The sequence below is a fragment of the Hevea brasiliensis genome, chromosome 5 (assembly GCF_030052815.1).
Source record: "Hevea brasiliensis isolate MT/VB/25A 57/8 chromosome 5, ASM3005281v1, whole genome shotgun sequence".
In the NCBI taxonomy this organism is placed as follows: Eukaryota; Viridiplantae; Streptophyta; class Magnoliopsida; order Malpighiales; family Euphorbiaceae; genus Hevea; species Hevea brasiliensis.
Genome location: NC_079497.1, coordinates 3,502,105 through 3,515,268, shown reverse-complemented (window position 1 = coordinate 3,515,268; position 13,164 = coordinate 3,502,105). Strand labels below are relative to the sequence as shown.

The window sequence follows — 13,164 nt, the reverse complement described above, 5'->3', positions numbered from 1 at the left end:
AGATTTCTCACAAACCGTAAACCCCACGAGAAAACCGAGAGTACCAGAGCGCTCCACTCGTCGAGAGCTTCGCGGGGATATAAATTTCAAAATTTTCCGACACCATTTTTCGGTGGGTCCCACGGAACTTCGCAGTGTTTTTCCGAGCATTACATGAGCTTAGAAAATTCCGTAAAAATTTTATACTAACCCCCGTGTTGTGGGCTTCGTGTAGGTATCTTCAATTCACGGAAATTCGACAGTTGTCCGGTTCAGGAATTTCCGCATGCATCGCCATCAAAAAAAGTCTCCGAATTGAATCGAGGTTTTGGCTACCCCACCATTGTCAGACGTCCCGAGCGCGTCCCCGAAGTCGGAATCAGCAAAGGTAAACCCGAACCTTGCTTTTTCGTAATTTTCTAGTGCTTAAATAAGATTAAAAATTCATAAAATATTCGTGGTAGCTCAGAAAATTATGATTCTTTTTGCAATAGCCTAGTAATATTGCTAAGGACGGCGGGGAAAAGTTTTAGAATTTTTAGAGCTTATTTGTGCAGTTTTTGCAAAAATGATCAATTATAAGGACTAAATTGAAATTTTATATATTGTGATGGATGATTGATTTGATGGGCCCAGGAGGGGCTGTGTGATGTGATTGAGTTGTGGATATATGGATTGTGAATATAGAAGTATGTTTTGAGCCATTTTGCAGGTTGGGTAGGTCCTAGGTATAGGGGAGACTCTGCCGGATTTTCGGCACGACTTAGGATGTATTTGGTCTTTTCTTGATTTGTATTGAGTCAAATTTATTAAATAATTATAATGTGATTGTCAGGTGAGCCGGGACAGCCTTCTTCCTTCGTCCAGCCGCCACAGTGACCGTTGTTAAGTCTGTGAGTAAAATATTAATTTTAATTGTAATTTCGATATTATTATATGTTCAAGCATGCCCATGTATCACTTATATGTATATAATTATGTAGTTAAACTCTAGGCACGTTTTATGTTGCATTCACAACTGTTAAAGTGCCATGGATGTTGTTGTGGTAATTTGGAGTAATGTGCGTGCGTTGGCATGCGTGTGATGTGGTGTGGACTATGGATAGGACGGGTAGACACGGCTTGAGATCTTCGCTGGGACCCGGTCCTTCGGGGTAGACACGGCTTGAGTTCTTCGCTCGGACCTCGATTTGGTTATTAAGTGGAAGCCCGAGCTGAGTTCTTCGCTGGTACCAGGTTGGATTTAAGAGAGCTGTATAGGGGATCAGCTCCTATATATTATGATTGATATTACTGGGTGTGTGAGTGCTCCAAATTACCTTTTTGCTGCTATGATGTGACATTATTGCTGTTGTTGCATTTCACTCTACAGGGTGCATTAGTTTTAGATAGTTATAGAGATTATGGTTAAAATTGATATTTTACTCTCTGAGTCGAACGCTCACTCCTGTTCAATATTTTTCCAGGCCACATGAGGATATTTTTGAGGTTAACCTACTTTCTCCCTCGCAGGTCGATTATTAATGTTTGTATAAACTTGTTAAATTTTAGAATTTTCGCATGTGTTAGAAATATTTATTTGATTTGGGTCTGTAAACTAAATTGTTATTTTGGACCTGTAAACTTAATATTCTATGCATGTTTGATGGATTGGATGAGGGAGCTGAGCTCCCATTTATTTTTATGCTGATATGAGTATGTGGAGGGTGAGCTGAGCTCCGCAATTGAGTATTTATTGTGTTTACAGGTCGGGTGAGTCAAAAACTCCCCGTTGAAAGGTCCACTTTATGGCCGGACTCTGTCCGGTTGATTTCTTGAAATTGGGCCCAAATGGGCCTTAGAGTTGAATTAATGAATAGTTAGGTTTACTATGGGCCTCGGGGGCTTTAGGCTGGCTTAGGTCCTAGTGCCAGTCCGGCCCATAGGTTGGGTCGTGACATGTAAACACAAAAATCCAATCCATTGGGGAGCTTAGCTCACCCTCACAATCATCCACAAATCATAATACGATCGAATGGGAGCTTAGCTTCCTCAAACCAAGCCATATACCCAGTCCATTCAACATCCCATGCATCATAAGAAGTTTACAAATTTTCAAAAGAAAAGAGACATAATCTTTTATAGCCCAAATCAAATTAAATAACCCTTACACATGCGAAGTTCTAAAACTTCCCTTGATTATATAAATTATACAAAATGAACATAAGTGGACCTGTGAGGAAGGGAACAAATCATTTACAATAAGGCTCTCCTGTATCCTAGAAAAATAGTGAACATGAATGAGCGTTTGACTCAGAGAGTAAATATTTATTTTACCTACAATTTCTATAACTATCTAATTATAATGCATCCTTAGAAATAAAATACATTATCTTCATACAAGTCATACAAACAAGTCATGTTACATCAAAGATAATCTGGAATTCATACTCACGCATACATATATGAGGAGCTGATCTCCCTACCCAGCTCTCTTAATCCAAGGCCTGCGCTAGCGAGATCAACTTGAGCTTGACTTTCCCTTAATAATCCATATGCGGGGGCCAGCGAGATCAACTCAAAGCCGTGCCTACCCTGACTTATCCATAATAAGAATCGAGTCCCAGCGAATTAAGCTCCAGCTGCGTCTACCCGTCTTACCCATATCCATATACTCCACATACACACCAACTCACACACACAGCTATAGATTATCAAAACATACCAACCAAAATAATATCATCAAGTATAAATGCAAAGTAGGACATGCCTAATATTTAACTACCTAAATATAAGTAATAGTAATGCATGAGTATGCCTGAAATATAATAATATTGAAATTGTAAATAAAATAAATATTTACTCGCAGATTAGTTGACTGGACTGCAGCTAGTTCGGCTAAAAAGAGAAGACGGCCGGTACCGATCACCTAAATATACACATTGACTTCTATCAAAAGGCTGACAAAACTAAATAATTGATTTAAACCATAAAATCAAAATAGTTTATAAGATCTTATCAAAATTTTGACAGAATTTTAACTACAATTAGGACCTACTCAACCTGCATAATGGTTTAAATAACACTTCTAGAATCACACATTTCAACCCATATCTCATCAATATCATATGGCCTCTCCTGGGTCCTCCAAACCAGGCAATAGTCACAAATTTGAAAAAGTACATTTTAGCCCTTTAAATGGATATTTTGCAAAAATCACTCAAATAAGTTCTAAAAATTCTAAAATTTTACCCCGCGGTCCTCAATAATATTATAAAGCTATTGTAAAGAGAATTATAATTTTCTAATTATGGATTTTTATTCTAAACCTAATACTAAATAACTGAAGAAACTTTGGGTTCGGGTTTAACTATGTCAATTCTAACACTTGAAAACGAGTCTGGGGCATCTGTAAATAGTGGAGTAGCCTATAACTTTGATCCGATTCCGAAATGGTTCCAGCAGCTTATCTGCTTGGCTCGAAATTGCATATCTGGACGACGAATCGAATTTTCACGAAACGAAAGTATCTTTGCAAATTCTACAGTACCTATGTTAGAATAAAATATTTACATATAAAATAATTATTTAAAAAATAGAGATGTTATAATTTTATCAAATTTTGATTTAATTTGAGTGGCTATTAATTAAAAAAATAAATTATTTAACTAAAATAAATTAAAATATAATAATTGAAAAAAATAATTAATAAAATTTAGCGGTAAGTGAAAAAATTTATCATTTATATATATATAAAAAAAGGAGACATGAGACATGAGGGGGGGGGGGGGGGGGGGGTTTACAATAATGTACATTGCACACGCCTAGTGATACAATATGTGGACCAACAATATCTGGCCAAGAAAGAGATGGATCTGAGGCATGCTAAAACGTCACCAATCGTAAGCCAATATCGTGGCTTCTTTGCTTTGCAGTTTCGTTTCGGCCTAAAAGTCAACAGTTTCAAGTCACATGGGATTAAGATTAGCACCTTCTCCAGCCTTCCGTCCTATTCTGTTGTAGGGTCCACGCGTTTTTTTTCTTTATCAATTTTAAAAACCTTTTCTTTTTTATTTTTTATTTATTCGAATAAATTTTCAAATCTGATAATTACAAACCAACCATTTTAATCCCATTAAAATAAAACTTATTAATTAAGCACGAAATTAAATTAAATAAGAAAATTAATTTAAAATTTAAGAGGATTTAGGTTAATTTTGATTTTATTTTTATCCATTTTAATTAAATTCATGACAATTTTTATTTGAAATATATATTTTAAAAATAAAATTTTAATTTTGATATGAATTAAATCAATTGATTTTAAATAAATTTAATTTGATTTAAAATTAATTTTAATCGATATAATTTTTATTAATTTTAACTTTAATTTAAATTGATGATTTTTTAATAATATTTATTTATCATTATTTTTTGAAATTAAACTGAAATTGATCTACTTTAATTTGAATTATAGCTCCACTTGTTTGAATTAAAGTTAAATTATTTTATCTTTCTTGAAAATGAATTTGAAATTTAATAAATTTAAATTGATAATTTTTAAAAACCAAATAAAATTCAGAATTATTTAATTATTAACTTAGAATTTGAATTTGTTGCATAAATAGTAATTTTTTTTAAAGTGTTGCATAAATAATAAAATTAAAATTGATAAGTTAATAAGTTAATTTAAATAATTTTTTTATTATAGTAATTTTTATTAAATTAAAATAAAATTTAATGAATTTTATAAAAAATTTAATAATTTTTATGAAAAGTGGAAACTGCGGGTAATATTCACCGGTGAACAGAATGACGAAAAACAAAATGGGTGATGAGATGGCAAAATGTGAACGCAAAGCAAATGACATAACCAGATAGAGAGTGAAAAGTAAGATCCAGCTCAGCTCAAGAATGTCAACACGTGCAATGGATTTGGTTGGCCCCCACACCTAATCATAACTATAATCCTTTTTAACTTTCGCATAAACCCCACTTGATTAATACAATAAATCACTAATCAGACTGATTAATGAATTCAATTATAAGATTTTAAATTTTAAATGAAAATCTAATAACAATTTCAATACGAATAATACACACATCAAACTACATAAAAAATAATAAATTAGCATTTTTTCTCTGAAATAATATTTTTTAATATTTATTATTAATTTTTTTATTTTTTTATTGACTAAGGATATACATAGACTAAGGTATAATAATTTTATTAGAACATGTTATGTCGTATATTTTATACACATCCTCTCTTTATAAAATAATATGACGATAAACTCAATTTAACTATATGAATTCACTTTCTCAAGTCTAAATGATTTTAGGTTAAATTTTCAAAAATATGTAATGTTTTTAAGTCATATTGTATTATTCTCATTCAAGTCAATTTAGATCTATGACGATAATTAAAAAAAAAAAAAAGAGAGAGAAGAAGTAGTATACAATTTTTGTATGAAAATTGAAAAACTGGAGTTAGTTGGTGTCGGTAGAGTATTTTGCATAGAATAAAACCTGATTTTCTCCTCGTCCGCGCCGAAATTTTTAGTTCAACTTTGCTGTTGATTCGGATTTTGGAAGCATATGAAGTCGACCACGGTCTGATTTGAATTCAAAATCAGCTCAATTTAATTTAAAATTAAAATCAAATCGAAATTGTACAAAGTCCAAGTGAAAATGTTTTCACCCTCTTAAATCAAATTAGAATTGAATAATTAAATCGGCATTTTTTTTAAATTGTTGAATTAATTAAAATCAAATTAAATTAATGGAATCAAATCTTATAATTCTTTAATTTTACAACTTAAAATATAACTAATAACAGATTAAATATTTTTAAATAATTAATTAATGTGACAGAATTTTATTAAAACTGATTTAAATAATAATGTACACTTTGCGGTTCGATTGCTGAGTCATTGGCTGCAAATTTTTAGTCAATAATTGCTGCTATTAAAATTATTTTAATACAATATTGTAATTTAGATTTCAAAGATATGGGGTAAGCATGTACGCACAGGAACATTCCTGTGTCCTGTTAATTCTTAATCAAGAACCTCTGACTTGTGGAAATGGTCTAATTAATTAGGGATTTATAATTAATGTAGAGTAGTTTAGAATTAACATATATAATCAAGAACAAATTAGCTTAGATATTTATGATTATGATTAGCTTAGATATATCCATACTTGATGGGTTGGATTCTTAATCTGGTTGGTTTTAATGTGAAAATTTGTTGTTTTCATATAAGCTTCAATTGACTATTTTGTTTATTAATGGTGGAGGGGCCAAGCCATTTCCATAATCATAATTTTTTTTAATATTAAAATATCCTCTATGATCGTTTTACAATTCATATAAAATTAATTCATTTAAAATTTATGATTACCTTTCTCAATTATATTTTCTCTAAAAATTAAATTTAAATTCTCCTTTTAAAATTACAGTAGATTTTATTATACTTATTGATATTTGATTACCCATAATATATATATATATATATATATATATATATATATATATATATATATATATATATATATATATATATATATATAATTTCACATAATAAATTTCTTTGAAGTTAATTTGCAAGATATTTTCCTAAAAAGACAAAAGATGATTAATCCATTATTAAATTTTAGTAGAGAATATTCAAAAGGGAACAAAAAATAATATATTTTCCAAAAATAATATATCAAATAACACATGAAAAATACAAGAATAATTTATCATGATTTTATTTCTCTTTGTTTCATAGAAATATTTTTTTTTTAATTTTTTTTATTTTCTAAATAATTAAAAAATTACTAAAAAATACTTTTTTTATTAATAGAAAATAAATTATTTTTAAAGAAAATAACTTTTTATTTTATAAATTTTGATAATTTTATTAAAATATAAAAATACTTATAAATACATGATATAAATATATATTATTAATTTAATATTATAATCAAATAATAAAAAATATTTTTCATAAAAAATATCATGTAAAATATTTTTTTTATATATAAGTTATTTTTCATAAAATAAATAAAGTCTTTAATTTTTATGCAACATCAATCTTATAAAAAAATAATAAATTTGGAAATGACAAATACATATCACATAAATATGAATTTTTTTATTAAACAAATTAAAAGTAATTGCAAAATTCATTATAAATAGGCAATAAAATAATAATTAATGATAATAAATCTATTCATAGCTAAAACAAGACTTTTAGCCAACTAAAATTTGCAAGAATATTAGTACTTAAGCCAGCTGGCATCTCAGAAACTTCATTATTATTATTAATTTTTTCCCCTTCTATTCATCTCTTGACTTTTGATTTTTAATAGCTCCCTGGATTCCATTCATTTGGAGTCCTTAGCTTAGGGTTTCTGCAGAGAAAAGTTATTCTCTCTGTTTCAATCAATTGGAAGCTGCATATCTGTCGGTCTAAAATTCTTATTTAAATTCAATTTAACATAAATTTTAATGTATAATGAGATTTATTTATTTTATATTTTATATTTATGATTGATAAAATTTAAGTAAAAAAAAAATTTGTCAGTCATGTAAATATGACATGGTTAATTTTTTTAAAATTTTTTTATTCATAATCCCCTTATTTGGATATAGAATTTTATAAGAATTTATTTTAATTGATTTTTTTTATTAATTCTCATATTTAGAATAAAAGAATTTATTTATTTTTTTAATTTAAAAAATATTTCATCTTAGAAAAAATAAAAATTAGATATAATTTCGTGATTGAATTCTCTTCTTACACATAATTTATTTTAAAAAAGCCAATAAAACAGATAATTTATTCCAAAAGAAGCAAATAAAACAGGTGTAAAGAAGAAAAATTCTTTTTATAACTCTTAGTATAAAATTGAGAAAGTGATGCAGAGGAAACTTTTATTTGGGAGCTAATTAAGCTGAGATGATAATTAAGCCATGCCAAATAACAAGAAAAATTGAAAAATTTAGGCAGATACAGTAGTAAAGTTAATAAGATGGCAGCTTTTTGAAACTGTTGAAGAGCATAGTTTGAACTAAGACTTGGTTAAAGAAAGCTAGCTACATATAACTAATGGATTAGAAACGTAGAATACAAATATGGTATACTATTCATAAAAGGTTAGGTATTTTTAAGCAGATAAAAGAGACTTTATAAATTTTATAATATATATATATATATGTGTGTGTGAGAGAGAGAGAGAGAGAGGCTGAAAACATGAACATGGGATCCTGCAGCTATGCCTCATACCAGCATATAGAAAACCATACTTTTACCATTTCTTTTTTCACATTCATTTTCAAACAGGTAGATATGGCTGAGAAAACAACACCCTCTCAAAGACCCACAAATCAAAATCAAATACACACAACATATAATTAATAATAAAGAAATTAAAACCAGAAACAACAACTATTGAACTCCCTCTATAAGAGCCTTCCTTTATACTGCAACAAAAGAGTTCCTTGTTGTCCACGGATCTTTCCTCAGCAAACTCCTCTATTTAAGCTCTATATTCTGCCTTTGCTCTACTTTCTTAACTGTTCTCTCTTTTCATTCTCCTCCTCATAGCTGCTTGCTATTTTTCTTTTCTTTCTTTCTTGAATTTGCTTCTTTTGTGCTTATATTTTTAGGTTCTTGTAGAGGATTTTAAGTTTGGTGTTGTGATATTAATGGAAGTTGCTGTTGTGGTCAACAAAGGAGAAGATCTTATCGATCTGCCTCCTGGTTTTCGGTTCCATCCCACAGATGAAGAGATCATAACTCATTATCTCACAGAGAAGGTGATTAATAGCGGTTTCAGTGCATGTGCTATTGGTGAAGTTGATCTCAATAAGTGCGAACCATGGGATTTGCCCAGTAAGTTCGTTTCTGTGTGTAGTATAGATTTTTTTTTTCATTTATTTGATTTCTTGATCTTTGTTCATGATTGAATTCTGCTGTAACTTGTGTATCTAATAAAAATGGATGGACTTGTTCTTGTTTTTGACAGAGAAAGCAAAGATGGGAGAAAAGGAATGGTACTTCTTTTGCCAGAGAGATAGGAAGTACCCAACTGGTATGAGAACAAACCGAGCCACGGAGGCCGGCTATTGGAAGGCCACCGGAAAAGATAGGGAGATATACAAGGGGAAAAATTGCCTTGTTGGGATGAAGAAGACCCTTGTTTTCTACAGAGGGAGAGCACCTAAAGGGGAGAAAACCAATTGGGTCATGCATGAATATAGACTTGAAGGCAAATTCTCTTACTACAACCTTCCTAAAGCTTCAAAGGTATGTATCGCATATGCACAAAAGCAAGTCAATTCCCTTTCTTGTTTTTCCTTGTTCATTTGTTGTTTCTAAAAGGAAATATCAGTCTCATTACCTGTTTATCTATCATATCTTTTATTAAATAATTAGCTTTTCTTTTGGCAGAGAGTTTCTTTCATGGGTATCCCTTTTCTTTTGCTTTTTGTGTACATGAAGAATCTAGCTAGACTAAATTTATGGCTTTTTGTACAGGATGAATGGGTTGTCTGCAGGGTTTTCCACAAGAGCACAGGGATAAAGAGAACTTCAATTCAGGACCTCTTAAGGGTGAACTCCTTTGGGGATGATTTCTTGGATTATTCATCACTCCCACCTCTCATGGATCCTCCTCAATCTAGCAGGCCTGGCTCCAGCACCTTCAACGATGAAGACGATGAATTCAAAGCAATGACATCAAGATCATTAGATGGAAATTACTTGCCCCACTTGTCCACATCCATGGTTAACAATAATCAAAACTATCTTCATCACCAGCTTCAAAATTCCAGCTACCAAACACCAAATTCCATTTTCTACCCTCAAATTCCAGCCTCAAATCCTCTTTTCAATTTCCAAACAACCCCAAATATGTCTGGATACTTCCCAAACTATAGCTTTGGTACTAATGACCAGACCCTTTTAAGAGCAGTGACTGCCAATATTGAAACATCTGGGCAGGAGAAACACTGCAAGGTTGAACAATTTTCATCTAATCAATCTGTGGCCACCGTCTCACAGGACACTGGACTGAGCACTGACATGAACACCACCACCGAGATATCATCAGTGGTGTCGAAGCAAGACTTCGGAAACAACAAGGTGTACGATGATCTTGAAGGTCCATCATCAGTTGGGCCCATTGCATACTTCGATGGCATGTGGGATTAATAAAGATGGATGGAATATATACTGAGTACTGCCTGTTCTATAAAATTCTTAGGGAATATATGTGATGATTTGAAACAATCTTCTTCTCTCCACTAGGTAATTTGATGATAGTTTTAAAAGTTCTTGGCTTCATAAATGAATATTCTTGTATAGAATATAGGTTAAATTCATGATGTTCAAACCTTTTCAGTTTTCAATTTTAGTGACAAATACAGAAGGAAGGATACCATGAATATATATAATTCATGTACGTTTATTCTTTTATATTAGTGCATTTTATTCTTTTGGGGGTTTTAATTAACTTTGTTATTTTGCTTCTACTCATTCTTGAATTTACAGTTTTAAACCCAATTCATTCAATATTCTTGTCATGTTTAACCTTCCCCATTAGAACACCCAAAAAAGCAAAAAATAAAAAAATAAAAAAAAGCTCACCATATATATCCATTAGTGCAACTGTGCATAATTAAATTTGCATACCAACAGTGTCTTCAAGGCCTTAAATTCTTGGAAAAAGTTGATATATAGCTCTTCCTTTTTTTTTTTTTTTTTAATTATCTGCCTACATATCTATCCAGTTTTTGTTGCTTATACATAAAAATGTGAAATAATATTTCTTTTGCTTCTTTATTATTTTTCTCAAAGGGAGGCCAAATGGCCTTAAGTGGAGCTACACAAGTAGTAACCTTTCCCTTTTTCTCACAATAAAGGCAATAATGGATAGAGGCTCAAACTTAAAATCGGTAACAATAATGAAAGTTAATTATAGATGGAGAAGGGGGATATACGCTGGAATCAGTAACCTCCCAAATTGAGATTAAGAATACTATGAATCACGTGAATCATTCCCTGAATCCACGCAGAAGATGCCATTAACAATTAATCTTAGCTTTCTTCAACAATAACGTTTATCTTCTGTCGAACGCAACTAAATAATTATCTAGTATAACATGTACACACGGCTTGCTTTACATAATTTGTGGTTGTGCACAAAAATTAATTAAACATGTTTAAATTCATTTCCGAGCAAACTGAGCTCTACCCAGATTCCCCTTTTCAGATTCTGAAAGTGGGTAAGATCCCTTAAAGCTCATCCTCTTTTGATGAGTACTGAATTATTTGATCATCTGATCTGAGAGAGAGATAACAGAAAACAGAAAGAAAGAAAAGAGAAAAAAAAAATGAAGTGTTGATGAGAAAGAGTTAAAGGTAAGAGTGGAATCGGTTATTGTAAGAGAAGAAAGGTATTGGTAGATAGCTAGCAATAGTCTCATATGGAAAATGCTAAAGTGTAACGATTATCTTACTTTCTATTCAAAGCAAAGTCTTTTGGGGTTTGGCCACAGAATTGCAGGGAAGTTAACCGCCCTTTTTGGTTACTTGATCCATGTGTTTTTCTAGTAAATAGCAAGTTTTTTATTCTAAGTAATTAGTATGGAAGCAATAAACAGTAAGGATAGAGAGAGACAGATAGAAAGAATATTCTTTCAATCAAGAAAAAGAAAAAGAGAAAAAACCCTTATTTGTTGCATGAAAACATGGAGGCACCAACCAATCAAGATTCTACACCGCCTTCTTTTACATCGCTGTCGACTGCTAAAATCACCATATGCTGCTTCTTCTAGCTAGCTAGCTAAGCTTCCTTCCCCTTCAGCTTAGCTCATCTCAATGTCATCTCTTTTCGCATCCATGTAACTGCGAACCAACTCTACTGTTTATATGCACATATATTTTCTTTTCTTCAATCATTCTTGATTTTTTTTTTTTCAATGATTGTAATTTTATTATAAAATACTTATGATCATAATTTTTTAGTCGTAGAAAAGTTATTTGTAGTAATAATTATTACTATTATATTTTTTTTTATTTATTATTAATAATAATTTTTATATTGCTTTGGTATGTTAACTTCATAACAACAAAATTAGTATCGTTATATTTTTTATTGCTAATTATAACATTTATTATAGTGCCAGAGAAAAAAGTGAATTGATTTTATAAAATTATCATCTATTTAAGAATTGATTTTTTTTTTTTTGTGAGGGCACATTACAGACATGGACAATCCTCCTTTTGAGATAAAATCATGTTCAATCTATTTTATCAACATGGCATCAAAGTCAATCCCACTCTTAATGTTGAGGTAATGTGTGAAAATCCATGGTAGCTTTTATATGTTAAAACAATCCTCTCTTTATTAGGTGCATTTTGAATAAGTTAGGTTCAATTTATTTTATTTATAAAGGAAAATTTTTACCTAAATATGAATATGATCTCACCATATATTTTGTATTTTAAATTCATAATAAAACGTGTCTAATTAATAAAAATATATCAATACATCCACACTCAATTGATACAATTAGAAATTAATTCCTTTTTTTATAGGATAAGAAATTACTAATCCTTGGATGCTAAATTTATAAGAATTGAATCTAATTATTAATAAGGTGGGAAGAAAACTCAATTGCCAACTGAATTAACTTTAAAATTAATGTTTCAAAATGTAAAATGTCAATATTTTTAACTTTAATTTTGCTTTTTAAATATTTCAGAAGAAAAAAAAGTGAACATGGGAAGTATATAAATAGCATTATCAAGTATAGTCAGAATTTCCATTCGTGCATAGAGACCACAATAATCATGTTGTGAAAATTATATATTAAAAAAAAATATAAATATTATTATCAGCTGAATACATAAAATAATGAATGATGCAAATGGAGAATCAAGAGAATTCTTGAGGCAGGTGTGTTTTGGATGATATAAACATATTCATATTCATGGTGAAAATAACTTTGTTGAATCATATAGTGTGAACATAGATATATATAACTTGTCATGTTGTGGATATTATTATCTAGAAGGAGCCATCTAAGGAAATCATGGGAAATTACATATGAGGTTGACTTCTTTTTTTTTTTCTTTTTTTAATTTGATCAATCTTTTAACCTAATCTCCTATCACCTGCCTTGACAAAGAAATTCTAGCATGCAACTAT

General features: G+C 30.3%; 1 protein-coding gene across 1 annotated transcript; it reads left to right on the top strand.

The window, feature by feature from the left end:
- The first annotated feature begins 8,206 nt into the window (after window positions 1-8,206).
- LOC110652635 (NAC domain-containing protein 87) lies at window positions 8,207-10,427 on the top strand. Its single transcript, XM_021808257.2, has 3 exons — window positions 8,207-8,843; window positions 8,977-9,257; window positions 9,489-10,427. Exons 1-3 carry the CDS (start codon window positions 8,657-8,659, stop codon window positions 10,161-10,163), a joined length of 1,143 nt encoding a protein of 380 aa, XP_021663949.2. The 5' UTR covers window positions 8,207-8,656; the 3' UTR covers window positions 10,164-10,427.
- Window positions 10,428-13,164: the final 2,737 nt, after the last annotated feature.